At 53.7% G+C, this 19,045-nt stretch overlaps 1 protein-coding gene across 22 annotated transcripts in view; it reads right to left on the reverse strand.

The window, feature by feature from the left end:
• The window catches only part of LOC105485266 (MCF.2 cell line derived transforming sequence like), a 203,300-nt gene that overhangs the window by 25,598 nt on the left and 158,657 nt on the right, over nucleotides 1-19,045 (reverse strand). For all 22 annotated transcript variants that reach the window (XM_071080989.1, XM_011747518.3, XM_011747517.3 and 19 more), the window contains 5 exons: nucleotides 10,581-10,700; nucleotides 7,126-7,242; nucleotides 6,460-6,609; nucleotides 5,158-5,282; nucleotides 2,975-3,089 (listed from right to left, as the gene is read on the reverse strand). In XM_071080989.1, coding sequence (XP_070937090.1) covers nucleotides 2,975-3,089; nucleotides 5,158-5,282; nucleotides 6,460-6,609; nucleotides 7,126-7,242; nucleotides 10,581-10,700 — 627 coding nt within the window. The remainder of the gene's footprint in view (nucleotides 1-2,974; nucleotides 3,090-5,157; nucleotides 5,283-6,459; nucleotides 6,610-7,125; nucleotides 7,243-10,580; nucleotides 10,701-19,045) is intronic.

Genomic DNA, 19,045 nt, shown 5'->3' on the forward strand with positions numbered 1-19,045 from the left:
AATGGAAAGACAACAGGAAAATCTCTGAACACTGGAAGCCAAACAACATACATTTAAATAATTGATGGGTCAAAGAGAAAGTTCCAAAGGAAATTGGGAAAAAAAAAAAAAAACTGGACTAAATGAAAAAGAAAATACAATACATCAAAATTTGTGGAACACAGCTAAATCAGTGATGAGAGGGAAATTTATAGTGTTCTTATTAAATATGCATGTTAGAAAAGAGGAATAGTCTCAAATAAAGAGTGTAAGTTCCCATCAAAGCAATCCATAGAAATAATAAAGGTAAGACCAGAAATCAATTAAGTTGAGAACAGAAAAACAACAGAAAAAACTAATGAAACAAAGAACTCGTTCTTTGGAAAGATGAGGAGGGACACATCTCAATTTAGATTGACAAAGAAAAAATGAAAGAAGATGCAAATTACAAAATCAGAAATGAAACGGGGAATATCACTACAGACCCTGCAGACATCAAAAAGATTTAAAAAAAAAACACTATAAACAACCCTACACATTGCCTTGAAAATATCTCATTGTGAAACAGATCGTTTCAATAGTTGCATAACTATTAAGGACACTGAATTCATAATTTTAAAAGTCTCCCAAAGAAATCTCTAGGCCCAGATAGTTTTATTGAGCATCTACAAAAATCCTACAACTAACATTATACCTGATAGTGAAAAACTAAACGCTTTCCCCCTAAGGCTGGGGACAAGGCAGAGATGTCCAGTCTCACCACCCTTATCAAATGGTGGAAGCTCTAGCTGGTGCAGTATGCAGTGGGGCAGGGTGTTGGGAGGTAGAATAAAAGGCATATCTTCAAAAACGAAAAAACCAAACTGTCCTTATTTGCACATGACATGATGGTCTCTACAGAAAATTTCAAGGACTTTACAAAAAACCATCTAGAATACGTGTGCTCAGCAGGGTCGCAGGAGACAAGATAAATATACAAAAATCAATCGTATTTCTATATGCAGCAATGCATACATAAATACCAAAATTAAAAATATAATACTGTGATGACTTCTTTAAATGGAATATTAAAGGTAAGTCAAACAAAATACGTACTGAACTTGTGTGCTGAGAACTACTTGACACTGATGAAAGAAATCAAAACAAGCGTTGAGAATACCATGTTTGTTGACTAGAAGACTCAACAGTAAAGACACTGATCTTCCTCAAAATACAGGTTTAACACAACTACTATGAAAACCCCAGGAAATTGGTTTTTGTATATGTAGACAAGATAATTTTAAAATTGGCATGAAATGGCAAAAGAACTAGAAGCTAACACAATTTTGAAAAAGAAAACAAAGAGGGAAGAATGAGCGTACTTGATTTCAAGACATTATATAGTTGCAGTAAGTAAGACCCTGTGGTATGGACAGAGGAACAGGCATGTAGATAAATGTAATTGAATAGAGTCTCCAGACCAGACCCACATAAATGTGCCTAGAGTTTTGACAATGGTGGAAGAGAAATCCAGTGGAATAAAGAGCCTTTTCAATAAGCGGTGCTACAGCAATTGGACATCCAGAGGTAAAGCAAATCATGACCTAATTCTCATACCTTATACAAAAATTAACTCAAAATAGGTCATAGACTTCAATGTAAAACTATGAAATTCTGGGGGAAAAAAGCTTAGCGGAATATACTTGGAATCGAGGACCAAAAGTATAATCCTTAAAAGGAGAAATTGACAAGTTGGAGTTCATTGAAATTAAATGCTTTGGCTGTGTGAAATGCCCATGAAGAGGATGAAAAGACAAGTTACAGACCAGGAGAAAATATTCGCAAAACTACATGTGTGACAAAGAACTAGTATCTGTAGTATATAACGAATTTTCAAAATGTAACAGTAAAACAAAAACACAAAACCAAACAATCCAGTTAGAAAACAGGCAACAGAAATAAGGCATTTTACCGAAGAGGATATGCGAATGGCAAAGCAGCACACGGAAAGGTGTTTAGCGCCATCAGCACTGGGGAAACGCAACGGAAAACCACCATGAGATTCCACGGCACACACATCAGGATGTGAGCATAATATAAAGAATCATTACACCACCACATGCTGGGGAAAAGGGGAAGCAACTAGTCGCTCACACGCTGAGAACCGTTTGGCACTTTCTTAAACAAAACATGCAACTACGATACAACCCTGCAATTACATTCTGGGCATTTAGGCCAAAGAAATGAGAACTGACATTTACGCCAACATCAGTACATGAATGTTTGTAACAGCTTTATCTGTAATCCTCAAACCCGGAAACAACCCAGATACCCTTCAACGGTGAATGACTGAAAGAACTGTGGTCCGTCCACACCAGGGAACACAATGAGTGAGCCACCGGCACCTGGGGGTCTGCAGAGAGCTGTGCCGAGCACCAAAGCCAGTCCCGAGAGTGACATTCTGTGGGATTCATTGACATCACATTCTTGAAATGGCAAAAGTACAGCCATGGGAACAGATGAGCAGTTGCTGGGGGCTGAGGAGGGGTGGGCTGCGGGAGACACGGGTGAGTCTCTCATGAGGGGCCGCAGGCAGGAGACGTCTGGGTCTGGCTGCACGGGCCGTGTCGACGTGCACCTCATGGCTGTGACACTGTCCTACAGTCTGGCACATAGCAGGGGCATCACACACGCATGTTGAATAAAAGGGCATGCAAATGACTATGAAGGGAGAGCAAAGGCTTCCTGCTAATTTACGAACAATGCGGGTGTAAGTGCATCGCAGTGAGCCGATTTTCAATCACCTGTCTATACAGCGACGCAGTCATCAACGGTGCATTTCAAGGCTCAGCCCCACTTAATCTCACAGGCTCCACCTGGCAAGCGGAGACTTTTCTGCATTAAGCCAAAGTCAACCGCGTGGCACGGCTCGGCTCCTGGCACTGGGACCAGGGCACAGGCACAGGAGGCCCCACGGGCATCAGGGCGGCTGCCGGCTCCACCCAGGGCCACTCACCTCCCGGAAGCCCTGCTCGAAGTGCCGAAGCTGCAGGCACTGCTCCAGTTTCTGCTGATGCTTTGCCCAGAACTCATCGAAGGCAGCCTCGGTTTCGTTCAGCTGGGCCAGGAGCCTGGGAGAGAGGAGGAGCTGACCGTCTGCGTGGCCCAGGGTGCCCCACACAACGTGGAGCACAGTGGGAGTTCCAGCGACCCCAAGGCTCACTCCACCCGGGCCTTCCTGAGATCCTGGCCTGCACTCACTCCCTGCACCCAAACCTGGGATCTGCAGACGCAGGCACTCAGGGCGTCAGCGAGGGAGGGAGGCCCTGGAGAAGGCATCAGGGGCCGTGTGCTTTCCTTCCTGCTTCTCTCCCTTTAGGTCACTGCGACGAGGCTGCACTGCCGAGTCTGTTCATTTCATTTTTATTTTTAAAAATTTAAAAACTTTTTTTTTTTTTTTTTTGAGCCGGAGCCTTGCTCTGTCGCCCAGGCTGGAGTGCAGTGGAGCTATCTCGGCTCACTGCAAGCTCCGCCTCCCAGGTTCGCGCCATTCTCCCGCCTCAGCCTCCTGAGTAGCTGGGACTACAGGTGCCCACCACCACATCCGGCTAATTTTTTGTATTTTTAGTAAAGACGGGGTTTCACCGTGTTAGCCAGGATGGTCTCAATCTCCAGACCTTGTGATCTGCCTGCCTCAGCCTCCCAAAGTGCTGGGATTACAGGCGTGAGCCACCGCTCCCGGCCAAAAACTTTTTTTTTTATTTATTTTTTGAGATAGGGTCTGGTTGTATCACCTGGGCTGGGTGCAGTAGTGCAATCTCGGCTCACTGCAACCTCTGCCTCCGAGTAGCTGGGACTCCAGCTGTGCACCACCCAGTCAGCCCCACGCCCACCCTGCCAGGCGTGTGCACGGATCAGCTTCACTTTACAGATGAGGAAACTGAGTCTTTGGGAAGCTGACACGGTGTCCGACACCAGCCAGGGCAAGGCCGACCCTCATGGGCTGTGCTCCAACCTCCGCCTTGTGGACCACAGCACCCCATCTACGAGGAGCCCCTCAAGGATGCGCCCTTCAGTCCCCGGGGCGTCTGGCGTGTCCCTGGCACAGAAGGCAGCTCAGGGTGTGGGCCACGCTGCATGGGAGTCAACGGCAGCTGAGAGTCAAAAGGACCAGCTCGGTCTAGGCCTGGGTGCGCCCCGCACGGCCCTGCCGGACAAGCCGCTATCCAGCTGTGTGGGCCCTGCTCCTCAGCTGGGAGGCGAGGCTGATAGCACCCACCAGCGAGGATGGGACAGGGGAGGCTTGGGGAGTCTTGGGGAGGACGGGATGGGTGAGGCTCGGGGAGCTCTGGGGGGTTGTGGGGGGTGCTCAGGTAGTTCTGGACATCCTAGAGCACCATGCCAACCACACAAATGCCCTACCCGGTGCTGCTATAAAGCTGGAAGCCTGGCCGGGCGCGGTGGCTCACGCCTGTAATCCCAGCACTTTGGGAGGCCGAGGCGGGCGGATCACAAGGTCAGGAGATCGAGACCACGGTGAAACCCCGTCTCTACTAAAAATTACAAAAAATTAGCCGGGCGCGGTTGTGGGCGCCTGTAGTCCCAGCTACTCGGGAGGCTGAGGCAGGAGAATGGCGTGAACCCGGGAGGCGGAGCTTGCAGTGAGCCGAGATCGCGCCACTGCACTCCAGCCTGGGCTGGGCGACAGAGCGAGACTCCGTCTCAAAAAAAAAAAAAAAAAAAAAAAAAAAAAAAAAAAAAAAAAAGCTGGAAGCCCAAGGGAGGAATATGAGAATCACACTTTTACAATGAAAGTAAGAAACACTAGCTGCAGCGAGGAGAACCCCAAGCTTTCTCCCTGTCCGTGGAAGCCCTGCTCGGAACGCAGCAGCCCCACGTCTAAGGCCTCTGCTTCCCCTAACGTCTCCTTCATGCCTGCAAAAGGGCGTTTGCTCTAGGAAATTGCCCCTAGAACAGCGGCTTTCTGTGGGGTTCAGGAGAAACGCATTTCAGCAGGAGGAGCCAGGTCCACACAGAGGCCTGGAGGCTGGCTGCTGTGCTGGCCCCGGCCAGGAGGGGGGCTGCCTGCCGCGTGGCTTGCCATTTCCGTGGCCTCTTTCTTTCGGAGAGGCTGTGTGCCTGAGAGGATCCTTCCCTGGACTCGGACAGCACAAGGGCAGGAAGGCGGCCGGGCCTCACCTCTGCACGGTGGCCTGGTTGTCGAGCTGGTCCTGGTTCACGCCGGGCTCTGAGCCCTCAGCCTGCAGCTCCCCGAGGCTCTCCAGAACGCTGTGCCCCTCTTTCAGTGCCAGCCTCAAATCCTCCTGTGGAGAGAACGCAGCCTTGCACCCCGGCCCCATCCAGGCGCTCAGCGCAGGCCAGTGGTGAGGCCTTGTGGGGCCTTGCTCTTGAGGTGGCGGGGACTGAGGAGGGGGTCAACCCCTGACTCCTGAGTCTTTCCAGTCTCTTCTGTGGGTTCGTGCGGGCAGGGCAGGCCGATGTGGGGGACTCCCTCACTCCCGTGTGCCCCGGGGCAGAATTGCCGTTACAGGTCACTCAGGGCAACAGGTTATGGTGAGAGTCACCGGAGACCCAGAGACACCAGGCAACCAGAAGACCAGGAGACCAAGAGACCCAGAGACCAGGAGACCAGGAGACCCGGAGACCCAGAGACCAGGAGACCAGGAGACCCGGAGACCAGGAGACCAGGAGACCAGGAGATCAGGAGACCCGGAGCCCAGGAGCCCAGGAGCCCAGGAGCCCCGGAGACTAGGAGACCAGACAACCAGGAGACCAGGAGACCCGGAGACCAGGTAACTAGGAGACCAGGAGACCAAGAGACCCAGAGATCAGGAGACCAGGCTTTCTCATGGTGCCTGCTCCTGGTCCTCACAGTGTCCTCACGGTGGAGTGGCCGGGCGAGCACAGAGGCACAGTCCTCAGGGACACACCAGCAGGTCATGGCCCTGGGCCACCGTGCTGCAAAGCCAGAGGCAGAACAGCAGGGAGCATGTGCTCCTCAGAATACATTTGTCTCAGCAAGGGCTGTGGACACGTGAGCACTGGGAGTTTTCTGCGAACAGAACTCCAACCACCACTTCATCGCCTGCTCGGCATGAGAAAGCGGCACAGACATCCTGTCTCGGTCACACTCAGAAGCCACAGAGCAGTCTATTCGGGAGCTCCCTGCAGAGACAGCCAAAAGCGCTTGAGAGGAGAGCCGCCCCCGGTCCCCCTCCTGAAGCCACGGCCGCCCAGGGCCAATGGTTGACCCAACGCCATAATGGCAGCCGCAGCTAGCATGCTACAGGGTTCATTTTTGCTGCTTTTATTCCATCCTCATCGGAGAAGTTGCCCAGCTAATCGCCATCAAAAGGCATCTCAAGCCCGCTGACTTCTTGGTTTCACGTGCTGCCAACACGAACTCCCATGGGGACGGAAGACCCCCCGCAGCTTCTGACCGGAGCCCCTGCAGCCTCCAACCGGAGCGCCCCCACATACCTTCGCCTTGTCCTTCTTCTCTGTGTGCGCACACAGCACTGAGCTCGTCGACTGGACGTCATTGGGCAGCTCTGTTTCGGCCAGCTCGGTCCCGAAGGACTGCAGCATCTGAGCCGTATGCTTCACCATGAGGGCGAAACTTTCGATGGCCTTGGAGACAGAGAAAACACAATTGCACGCCTTGTGCACTGCACCCACCTCCTGCTGCCCTGAAAGCAGACACCGGCGGAAACCGTTCCCGCGCAGACCCATCAGGCGAGGTTAGCTAATGCGAGGACAGTGAACACCCTCCCACAGCATCCTGCCCTCCTTGACCTCTTAAGAAACATACCAGGCCACTCTACACATGTGCCCGTCACCTAGAGTCGCCTGTGCCTGTACCGCCTCTCCCTGTCGAGCAGTGAGTGTTGCAAACCACAACGCAAGAGTTTTTTTTTTTTTCGTCTCCAAGCCCAGAGAAAGCCACTCCCAAACTTATTACTCATGTTACTTCTTTACAATGACTAAGGTCCACCGAGACCATCTCCTCATTCTTGGGAAAGAAAACGACTGTTAATGTGAACATGTTTTTGGAAAAGGCCGTGCTGTGACGCGAGAGCAATTCCGTGGAGGTGCTCGAGCTGGTAGCAGCCAGCCCCGGCCCCCACCGGCCCTGACGCAGCTCACCGTGCGCTGGCACAGCCACCGGGAGTGGCAATAGTCCAGGGTCCCGCCCAGGTCCTCGGTCAGCTGCGACTTATCGATGTAACCGTGTAAGTCTGGTACGGAGCTCAGCATTATGACCTGGAGAAGAAAGGGAGTCGGTGGTGGTGTTTGGGATTATTGTTGGCTCCCGAAAGAGCTGCCCCATCAGCAGAACACACAGCAGCACAGAGGGCACCACGTCTGCCTGGACGCTGCGGGCGGCTGTGCGGCTGGGGGCACCTGGACGCTGCGGGCGGCTGTGCGGCTGGGGGCACCTGGATGCTGCGGGCGGCTGTGCGGGTGGGGGCACCTGGACACGGTGGGCGGCTGTGCGGATGGGGGCACCTGGACACGGTGGGCGGCTGTGCGGATGGGGGCACCTGGACACGGTGGGCGGCTGTGCGGATGGGGGCATCTGGACACGGTGGGCGGCTGTGTGGATGGGGGCACCCGGACATGGTGGGCGGCTGTGTGGACGGGGGCGCCTGAACGTTGTGGGCAGCTGTGCAGGCAGAGGTGCCTAGACGCTGTGGGTGGCTGAGCGGATGGGGATGCCTGGACGCTGTTGGTGCCTGTGCAGATGGGGGTGCCTGGATGCTGTGGGCAGCTGTGTGGACAAGGGCGCCTGGACATTGTGGGTGGCTGTGTGGACAGGGGTGCCTGGCTTCGGACCTGTGTGGACCCGGGTGTGGGTCCCAGCTGCCCTCAGGCCAACCGCCCACTCTCTGTGTCTCGGCTGCCTCCTTCGTAAATGGGCATGTTGTGCCTGAGCTGATCACACCACGGCGAGGAGCCAATGACGCTGTCGGAGGTGCACAAAACCCAACGCAGAGTGGCCTGTGATGGCCACGGACACGCAGCAGGCGTTTACACCTCCTCCAGCAACATCATCAGACAGTGCTCTGATGGGAAAGATGCTCATTTTTATCCCTGTTCCTGCCAAAAACACCCCGCGGTCATTGCAGACACCAGCTGAAATCGACACCCCAGCGCCGAGGCCGGACGGGGAGAGGCTGGCAGTTCCCGCACTGTCATGGTTACGCGGGAAACCCGTGCTTGCGACGGCCGCATAAGCTCCATGTGCCTTGTCTTCGTTTCTCTGCCTTTCTCTTGCCCTTTTTGAGGCCACTCCATCCGTGGGTTTGGATAAAATCTAGGCTTGGCTTTGCAAGCTCAGACGGGACCACAAAATGGGTCTCCCGAGGTTTAGCTCAAGGGTTATTTGACACCACACAATGTATTATTAAATACCATATCAGTCTAGAGTGGGGACTCTCAACTGGGGGTGATTGTGCCAGACAGCCATGGCAGCAGAGGTGCCAGGGCCACCGTTCTCCCTAACGTCTCCTTTCTAGGGCTGAGTTCAGCAGCCAGCCCTGAAACACGGACACACACGGGTCAACAACTGCATCCTTCACATCATCCACTCTGTAACTTCAAGAATTATCTTTTTTTTTTTTTTTTTAGACGGAGTCTTGCTCTGCCACCCAGGCTGGAGTGCAGTGGCCGGATCTCAGCTCACTGCAAGCTCCGCCTCCCGGGTTCACGCCATTCTCCTGCCTCAGCCTCCCAAGTAGCTGGGACTACAGGCGTCCGCCACCTCGCCCGGCTAGTTTTTTGTATTTTTTAGTAGAGACGGGGTTTCACCGTGTTAGCCAGGATGGTCTTGATCTCCTGACCTTGTGATCCGCCCGTCTCGGCCTCCCAAAGTGCTGGGATTACAGGCTTGAGCCACCGCGCCCAGCCAACTTCAAGAATTATCTAAGCGGGGCTGTGAGTTTGAAGATGCTGCTGATTTTTGTGAAACCCATTTTGATGGCTTGCTGTGGAGCCACTGTGCAGGGGAGCCTGTGGCATGGATGACCCATGAGGTCGGCCTTGCTCCCCGTGACACATCTGTGGTCACAAAGCCTATGGCTACTGTGCTGTGCCTGCCAAATAGGAGGGAAGGAGGGCACACGGAGTTATCTCTATCATAAGCACCATAACACGCACACGCCACTGCAAGAGGTGCCGTCCGCAGGGCGCTGAGCTGCACACACAATGCCTAGCTGGTCCTGGTGTCAGGACACAAGCCTCCCACTGCCCACGAGTCCCTGCTCTGCACGGTTCTGTCACTGGTTGCCTCTAGGGAATGGACGGTTCAGAAACTAAGGCTTCTCCAAGGCTACAAAAAATGGTGCATGCACAGAGTTTCCCAATGGCTTGGAAGCCGGTGGTTCTGGGGCCACCAAAGCACGATGGCACACAGCCCCATGGGGTGCCATGCAGACCACCCTGCACCTGCAGTCACTGCTCCAGACCAGGCACCAGGGTCACAGGCGACACCTGGAGTGGACTGCATGGGGGTGGGCAGAGTGGATGGGGCCTTGTGGCCCCCAGGGCTGTCTTGGGCAGGGGGAGAGGAGGGGGAAAGGGAGGAGGAGGGGGAGGGGAAAAAGGGGGGGAGGGGGAGGGGAGTGGAAGGGGGCAGTACACGGGGGAAAGGCCCCAGGCCGTTTTCCTCCCTGTCAGAGAAGGGCTCTTGCACGTTTGGCATTGAGGTTGTAGCACAATGAGGGTGGGGAGGGAGGGCTTGTGCCACCTGATTCCCAGGGCACAGGGAGTAGTTTCACAGCGAGCGACCTGCACCCCAGATTCCCTGGCTTCCAGCAGCATCTGGCTGGTGCCATGGGAGGCTCTCAGGTGCCTGGTGCTGGCCCATATGTCTCTGTTCTTTGTGGCAGAGAAGATGTGAGCTCGCCGAGTCAGCTGACCAGGGCTCTCAGGGGGAGCTGACACAGCTGGGGCTGGTGACCGGGCTCCACAGGCTCCAAGAGACTTTGTGAAGCCTTTGTTCTTTAAAGGACAGCGGATCAGGGCAGAAGGTGCTTTCTCAGTGGGCAGTGCTGGGAGCCGCTGCCCTGTGCCGTACTATGTGGTGGCGATGGGGCAGGGGTCACCCCGTTGGCTGCTCCAGGACAGGTCTGGCCCATCCCTGTCAGCAGTGGGTGCTCCCTCCCAGGTCCAGGGACGCTTACAGCCCCCTCCCCAGCCCTTCTCTCATCCCTGGGGTGCAGGCAGGGCCTGGGCTGAGTTCCTCGCAGGTGGGCCGGGGGGACTGTCAGTCCTTAGGGTCCCGAGTTCTACAGTTTTCCTGGGGGTAGGAATGTCACGTGACCCGCGTCCTGATGGGACGCCCACACAGTGGCCTGTCTGGGGTTGATGCTCTGTGTACCCCGGTGGGGTGGGGGCTGGGGCGGGGGCGGAGGAAGAAAGGACTGCACGACCTCTGACGCGTTGAGGAAGTGCAGCTTCCCACCAGGTCCTACAGGGTTTTGTTGACCACGTGGCCCTGAAGTCAGCTCCTCCAGGATTTTGATGATCACAGATGAGCCAGGACGGCAATTAGTTCCGTTCTGCTCCCGCAGGATGGGGGGAAGGGGGGCGGAACTTACCGGCACCTTCATCTTAAAGTCATCTCTATTGAATTTGAAAGCGATGTCGGAGAGAGTCCTTTGGAAAAAACCCGTCGGGCGAAGCACAAGGACGAGCTGCAGGTTTGCCGGGAAAGATGCCTGCGAGAGAGGGCGAGAGACAAGAGCCTGCAGCGCGCTCTGCGGACAGCGGCCCCCCTTGCGCGGTGCCTGCACACTGGGCTGACCGGGGAGGCACAGTTCGTGGGCCACACATCCTCAAAGCGGCAGGTTTACACCGAGAAAAATATGGTAGAGATGCTGGCCTCTGTGAGAAGCATCACCCTTTTCTAAAAGAAAAGAAAAGCCACATGCCTTGGTAGAACGTTATGCTGCTTACACATGGAAAAGTCAAAAGCTTACAACAGTTGTTAGGGGCTGAACTGTGTCCCCCCCAAGTTATCATGTTGAAGCCTAACTCCCAGTGCCTCCGAATGTGACCTTGGTTGGTGACGGGGTCTTTACAGAGGTAACCAAGAGAAAACGAGGTCATCAGGGCGGGCCCTGATCCCAGCACGGCGTGGAGAGCCCCCAGAGAAGATGCTGGTGGAGGTCGGGGCAGTGCTTCCACACCCAGGGACACCCGGGAAGCAGCCAGGCCAGAAGCTGGAGAGAGGCCTGGGGCAGAGAGATGTTCCCTGTAGCCTCTAGCCTCGTAGCTCAGAAGGAGCTGGCCCGGCCACACCTGAGCTCAGATCCCGCCTCCAGGGCTGGGAGGGAACGCGCTTCTGTGCCTCCAGCGGCCAGTCTGTGGTTACTTTGTTACAAGGCCCCAGGAAACCAAGACACTTGTCAAATTTTATAAAAGCCACATAGACACATATGTGTGTTACCTACAAAAATAAAAATAATCTTGGATCCTGGTGCATACACACGGCCTTGGACACAGTTACATGAATTTATGTGGAAACCGGCTCTGCCTCCTACAAAGCGTGGGACCTTGGGCAGGTCACTCCCCTTCTCTGTGTCTCAGCTTCTCCATTGGGAAAGTGGGCAGAGCGGCAGTGCCTACTCGTGACACCCTTTCGAAGATGAAATGGACCAAGGCATGCGTGGCGTTCAGTGGGCGCCTGCACCAAGGAAGCGCTCAAAAGCCACGATGATAGACGTGCAGTGACAGCTGCTCTTGACGCCAAGTTAAGTTCAGATGCTGAAATCCAGGGAGACCCCATCACCAAAAAAGAAATTGTGAAGAAACTGAGTTTGATTTCTGGATAACTAAGTTAAATGCACCTAAAATCCGACATATAGAAAAGAATGGCATTGCCCTAAAGCCCGAAAGGAATATAGCAGCAAGGACTGGAGGAGGAGTGACTGCCTCATCAGGATGTCCTGACTGGCCACTGCCCCGGCCACACTCAAATGTCCAGGCTGGTCTAGCAAGGACGATAAGAAGAGGGCCCTGAGGTCAGGAAGCTGGGGAGGGTCTGAAGTCAGGAGACGCGTGGGGTGTGGGTCAAGGCTGGGCCCTCCGGCCACGCTGGCTGCAGGGACACCTGGGTTCATCTCTACTGCTGACAACATGGTCTCAGGCGGGAATTCTAGATTGCGCACCCCAAGTACCAACCCAGCTCTGGGATTACAACATAAGCAGCTGGGACCTCACTCAGGATTATACAGTGCCTTTTCCACAGTTGTGGGATCCTAGACCTTGACAAGTCTGTCCTCAGCACCCAAACTCTCAGCACTCACACACTCAGCACCCAAACAGCGCCAAAACACTCAGCACCCAAACACTCAGCACCCAAACACTCAGCGCCCAAATACCCAGCGCCCAAACACACAGCACCTAAACACTCAGCACCCACTCAGTGCCCAAACACTCAGCACCCACACAGTGCCCACTCAGCACCCAAACACACAGCACCTAAACACTTAGCACCCAAACACTCAGTGCCCATTCAGCACCCAAACAGGGCCAAGACACTCAGCACCCAAACACTCAGAGCCCAAACACTCAGCACCCAAACACTCAGAGCCCAAACACTCAGCACCCAAACACTCAGCACCCAAACACTCAGCACCCAAATACCCAGCACCCAAACACACAGCACCCAAACACACAGCACCCAAACACACAGCACCTAAACACTCAGCACCCACTCAGTGCCCACTCAGAACCCACTCAGCGCCCATACAGCACCCAAACACTCAGCGCCCACTCAGTGCCCACCCAGCACCTAAACACACAGCACCCACTCAGTGCCCACCCAGCACCTAAACACACAGCACCCAAACACTCCGTGCCCACCCAGCACCCACTCAGTACCCAAACACACAGCACCCAAACACTCAGCACCCAAACACTCAGTGCTCACTCAGCACCTAAACACACAGCACCCAAACACTCAGCACCCAAACACACAGCACCCAAACACACAGCACTCAAACACACAGTGCCCAAACACTCAGCACCCAACACTCAGCATCCAAACACACAGCACCTAAACACTCAGTGCCCAAACCCACAGCACCCAAACAATGCTGAAACAGTCAGCATCCACTCAGTGCCGAAACACTCAATACCCAAACACTCAGCACCCAAACACTCAGCACCCAAACACTCAGCACCTAAACACTCAGCACCCAAACACTCAGCGACCACTCAGCGTCGAACCACTCAGCACCCAACCACTCAGCACCCAAACACACAGCACCTAAACACTCAGCACCCAAACACTCAGTGCCGAAACACTCAATACCCAAACACTCAGCACCCACTCAGCACCCAAACACTCAGCACCCAAACACTCAGCACCCAAACACTTAGCACCCAAACACTCAGCACCTAAACACTCAGCACCCAAACACTCAGCGACCACTCAGCGTCGAACCACTCAGCACCCAACCACTCAGCACCCAAACACACAGCACCTAAACACTCAGCACCCAAACACTCAGTGCCGAAACACTCAGCACCCAAACATGAACCATGAGCTGCATTTCAGGTCACCTGACTGCCTCGTAGGAATTAAAACCAGAGATGTGCCCCCGCACCATATGCATAAACTGAGGGCTCAGTCATTGGGCTGCTGCCCTCCCTGTCCAGGGTAGGTGGACAATGTCCTGTCGCTGGCTGGACACTGCACACCTTTCCCACAGGGCCCCTCCCATGGAGACCTCTGCTTCATCTGCATTGCGTGGGGAGGGCAGGGACCACAGCCCTCAGTGGCCGGCACACTCAGCAGGTGCTCTGTGGGTGTCTGCTGTGGAGTGGATGAGGGAGGGGAGGCTGATGGCTCTCGGGGGACCGTCCTGCCTCCGTTGCCCTCCACACCCATTCCCTCCACCTGCGGCCCTCAGGGAAGTGCTCTGGAGGGGCCCTGCATCTGAGCCCTCTCTGCCCCACTGTTTCACACGACGCCTGGATGTAGACTAAGGCCACAGCCGTTCACCTTCTGCAGGGCGCACGCGTGGGTGAGATGCTGTGACGGACAGGCTGAATTACAAGCAGGGAATCGTGAGCTGAGCATCTGTGGGGAGCGTGATCCTGGTGGACGGGATGCCTGGGCAGCTCTCCTTCGAGAAGCAAGCCCCAAAGAGTGGGATGCCCCAGGGCAGGTTCTGTGTCTCCGCAACGAGCAGACTGGAAATCCTTCACACTACTGTGAAATTGGCCACGACTACTTATGGAAAACCACTGTTTTTCTGGAGGTGCAATGAATCATGCTCTTCCACATTTCACTGTCACTTTTATCACCTGGATCTTTAAGGACAGGCTGAGAGCCTGAAGCTCGGAGATGAAGCTGGGTGTGTGGCGGAGGGGCCACGTCTCCAGCAGGTGCAGCTCATTTGCCCCTAAAGCCTCTGGGAGTGAAGCGCACCCCAGCAGCAAGGCTGGCTCCTGGAGGCTCTGCCAACATTAAACACGACCCCCTCTTCCTTGGCTCAGTTTTAGTGTTTCGTATTTTAAGTTATTGGATCATTATATTAAATAGAATAAATTGGAAGATCCTAGCTGAGTGAGAAGGTGCTAATGATGTACACAAACACATACTCTGAATAAATATAACAGCAAATTAAATTTTCTCTAAATTGGAGCTGACCATTTGTATTAAAAGCTGGAGAAAGGTCTAAAATAAAAACTTTATTTTAAAAGATGGGGGTAAGTATAAATGGTAACTGGATGAAGAATTTGGGATGGAGGCTGTCAGGTCAAGTCTTTTTGTAAATTACTCAACAATAAAGTAATCCTAAGAGTGTAATAAGTTTCTATGTAATATGAAAACAATATTGCTTTTTCTGGGCTGACCTGGATGAACTTAGGAACAGATATGTGTGATGACCACAGCATTGTAGTCTGGAGATAGAAAAAGAGTTCGCTGGTTTCTGAGTTAATATTCTTAGAGACTCACAAAATAATCAATGCATATATTTACCAATGCAGCTAAGGCCCACAGGACACACTGGGAACTCTGTAGAACTGGGTACTTTGGGGAACTCTGTTTGAAAAACCCTCCCCAAGTTCAAATCACCTTCCTTAAGGTCTGCTCCAAGCCACACTTATCCAGCTTGACATTATATATTTAATTTCAGAGCAGCTGAAACCTCGCCAATTACACTTGTCTGACAGCAGCCAAAAAGCAAACACAAGTTTACATAAAAATATGCATTTGAAAGTCTGTTTGTGTCTCAGCATTAACAGATGAAGAAAACTTTGGAGCCGGAATCAGAGATGCTGGACCGGGTGAGGAAAGCAATGGGTGTGGACCCCGTTCCCGTGGACGTTCGGATGTGAGTGCTCGGGATGGCTGCTGCTGTGTGCGTGAGGCCATCGCTCCTAAGACCAATTCTAAACCACAGCGCGGCCGTTTGGAGACTGGTCGCCTAGCAAATGCTCCTCTAGAAAGCCTGGGAGAAAACACAGGGAGCATCTGCACACACACTTCCAACCGCACTCCCACTCCAGAATGTACAATAGTCTCCATGAATTTCACAGGAAGCAGATCTGGAGAACAGGCATACATTCCGGATCCTGAGATTGGACTCAATGACATTTGGGCGGGGACTACTATGAAAACAGGACAGTCTGTTGATTGATTGATGGGAGGGAGCTCACCGTCTCTCCCACACTCACCCCACAGCTCAAGCCAACCCCCAGAACCTCCCCCCGGCTTCTCAGCAGACCCTAGCAAAATTCTGCCAAGGTTCTGCCCAGCGTTGGTTGCATCTCACGGATTCGGAGCCATGTGAACCGAGCTCACATCAAGAGCTGAGGAGTATTCAGTTGTTTTTCTGGTCAACTTGTTAACTGGTCAGTTGTTTTTCTGGTCCCTAAGGACCAGGACCCTGAAGGGGCGTGCATGTTTACTTTGCAATCAGTGCAAAACCTCACCCTGCAGAGGTGGAGAGTAGAGGAAAGATCACTGGAGACACAGCTGCAGGGACACAGGAGGTGATGGAGTAAGAAATGGAGGGAGGCTCCCAGGCAGGTGTGGATGCAGACGCCAGGCACCTGCCACTCCCCTCGAAAACACAGCCCTGTGGCAACCACCACGGAACCACCCATTCAGGCAGAAACGGTCAGTGGACACCTCAGCCACGGGACCTTCGCCCTGTCCTGAGCATCACCACACACCACCCACTGATGACCAAGAGGAGAGGCACCTTCTCCTGGGGAAATTCGGACGCCTCCTTGGCCGTCTGAGCACACGAGACCACCCCAATCGCGGGACACATGGACATCCTGGGCCTCCACGGGCTGTCCCAGAAGCTCACCCACCAGGATTCCCACCCCAAAGGACCATGTGGAACCTAATTACAAGGAAACCACATGAAAGGATATTCCACAAAGCAACTGGCTTCAACCCTTTGCAAATCTCAATCTCATAAAAGACAGAAAGGAAACAAAAACCAACAACTGGGTGGATTAGAGACGTCCGAGAAGGGTGGACAGCCGACGTGGACGTCCTTCACCGGACCTGGATTTATTAGAGACGACCGAGAAGGGTGGACAGCCGACGTGGACGTCCTTCACCGGACCTGGATTTATTAGAGACGACCGAGAAGGGTGGACGGCCGACGTGGACGTCCTTCACCGGACCTGGATTTATTAGAGACGACCGAGAAGGGTGGACAGCCGATGTGGACGTCCTTCACTGGACCTGGATTTATTAGAGACGACCGAGAAGGGTGGACGGCCGACGTGGACGTCCTTCACTGGACCTGGATTTATTAGAGACGACCGAGAAGGGTGGACAGCCGACGTGGACGTCCTTCACTGGACCTGGATTTATTAGAGACGACCGAGAAGGGTGGACAGCCGACGTGGACCTGGATTTTAACAAAATATAGGAAGGACATGACAGGGCATGTGGAAAAAGCCCCACGTGTGGGTGACCAGAGCGTAGTGTTGCCGCAATGCTGACCCGCCTGTGGTTACATGGCCTGTGGTTACGTGGCCCATGGTTACATGGCCTGTGGTTACGTGGGGGGTGGCTCCTCTCAGGAGACACCATGTCAGCAATCCGGGAGGAACAGACGCGATGGCAGAGCCAGCTCTCACCAGCAAAACGTGTGTGTGTCTGTGTTTATGTGATGTGTGTATATGTGTATATGTGTGTGTGTGTGATGTGTGTCTCTGTGTCTGTGTGATGTATGTTTCTGGGTGTATGTGTGTGTGTGTGATGTGTGTGTGTTTATGTGATGTATGTGTATATATATGTGTCTGTGTGTGTTCTATGTGATGTGTTTTGTGTCTGTGATGTCTGTGTGATGTGTGTCCGTCTGTGTCTATGTCTGTGTGTGATGTGTCTGTGTGTTTCTGTACACACACACACACACGAACGGGCACTTTGTTAATGACCACAGCTGAGGATTGTTCACTGTGAGACTCCAGAGTTGTCTGTAGGTCTGAAATTTTTCTGAACTGAGAGTTGAGAGGAAGAAGACACGTGGCTGCTACAGCTCATGGCTCTTCCCCTCCACGCGTGGGGCAGCGGCATCTCCCCCCCCCCCGATCCAACCTTCACTCAAATGCCTGAGCCACCAGAATGCAGGGCTCTGACTCCGTGCCATGAGCTCTAAGCTGAAAAAATAAACCAGGCAAATACTGTCGCTCCAGGCATCAAGGGTAGTGAAGAGCAGGACTGGAGAAGCCTCAGCAACCAGTCCCTGGCCCCTCACCGGCAAGGCCTGGCTCTGGGTCATCAGTCAGGGAAGCCGGCGTGACCTGCAGGGTCCACGGCCCCACACGGAGCCTCACGAGGCACCTGGTCCCAGGGAGCCCAGGCAGGATCCTTCCTCTTCTCTGGGAGAAAAAGCCGCTGAGTGAGCCTGGGTCTCAGAGCTCTTTTTCTCTGTTTTTATCTTTTTTAAAAAAATGTTTCTACATTTAACTGACAAATCATGATGGTATCTACTTATGGGGCACCCAGTGATGTTTTGCTACAGGTATCCTCAGTGGATTGATTAAATCAAGCCAATTAACCGATCCGTCACCTCACCCACTCACCATTTTTCTGTGCTGAGGACATTTAAAATAGATTCTTTCAGCAATTCTGAAATAAACATTTGGTGTGGTTGGAATGTTCGTCCCTATGAAACTTCGAGACTCATGGCAGCTTTGAGAGGTAGTACCTGTCAGAGGCGACTGGGTCAGGACGGCCCCACCCTCATGAATAGATTCACCCATTCATGGATTCACGGATTAATGGGCTGTCGTGGGGGTGGGTGGGGGCCTGGTGGCTTTATAAGCAGGGGAGGCAGCCCCGCACTGGCTCCCTCTCCCCTCGCCAGGTGAGGCCCTGCACCGCGTCGGGACCCACCAGCAAGAGGGATCTCACCAGATGTGGCCCTCAACTGTAAGGCGTGAATTCTTTTTCGTTGTGAAGTGCCCAGTTCCAGATGCCCTGACATGTAAGCAGCAGACCTGGACTAAGACAACCTCGTTATTAACTGCATCGCCTCGGAGGTCTTTAGAGAGAGCAGCAGTGTGGCTCGTGCTGCCATTACTGGACCCTTGGATTCCACATTCCGGAAATACACAGTGAAGAAGGGCTGGGGGCCTCTGGATCTCCCACCCTTGCTAGATATCTCAAGCCTGTTAAATCCTCGCGTAGGTGAGAGGAGCGAACCTTCGGATGAAGGACAGTCGCTCTCAGCATCATGGAAGCCTCACGCATGAACCTGCACCACCCACCACCACGGCCCTGGGTCCCCCGGAGCAGGGAGAGAGCTCGGGTTTCAGAGACAGAAAGGCCCAGGCCACCCCCAGGGCCGCCCCACCCCATCGGCCGGTTCCCTACTGCCCCAAAGCCCAGCTCCTCCACCTATAATCGGGGGTTGATGAACGCGCAGCGTGCGCCGAATGCATTCGCCACAGCAGCTGGTGCGTAGGAGACACCCCGCAGGTCCTGGTCTCCTTCCATCCACCGCGGCGGGACTGTGCTCACTGGGGCAGGTGCTTGCTGCACTCAGCAGCTATGTTCGGAGAAAGCTCAGCCACA

This window comes from Macaca nemestrina, chromosome 16 (genome assembly GCF_043159975.1).
Source record: "Macaca nemestrina isolate mMacNem1 chromosome 16, mMacNem.hap1, whole genome shotgun sequence".
NCBI lineage: Eukaryota > Metazoa > Chordata > Mammalia > Primates > Cercopithecidae > Macaca > Macaca nemestrina.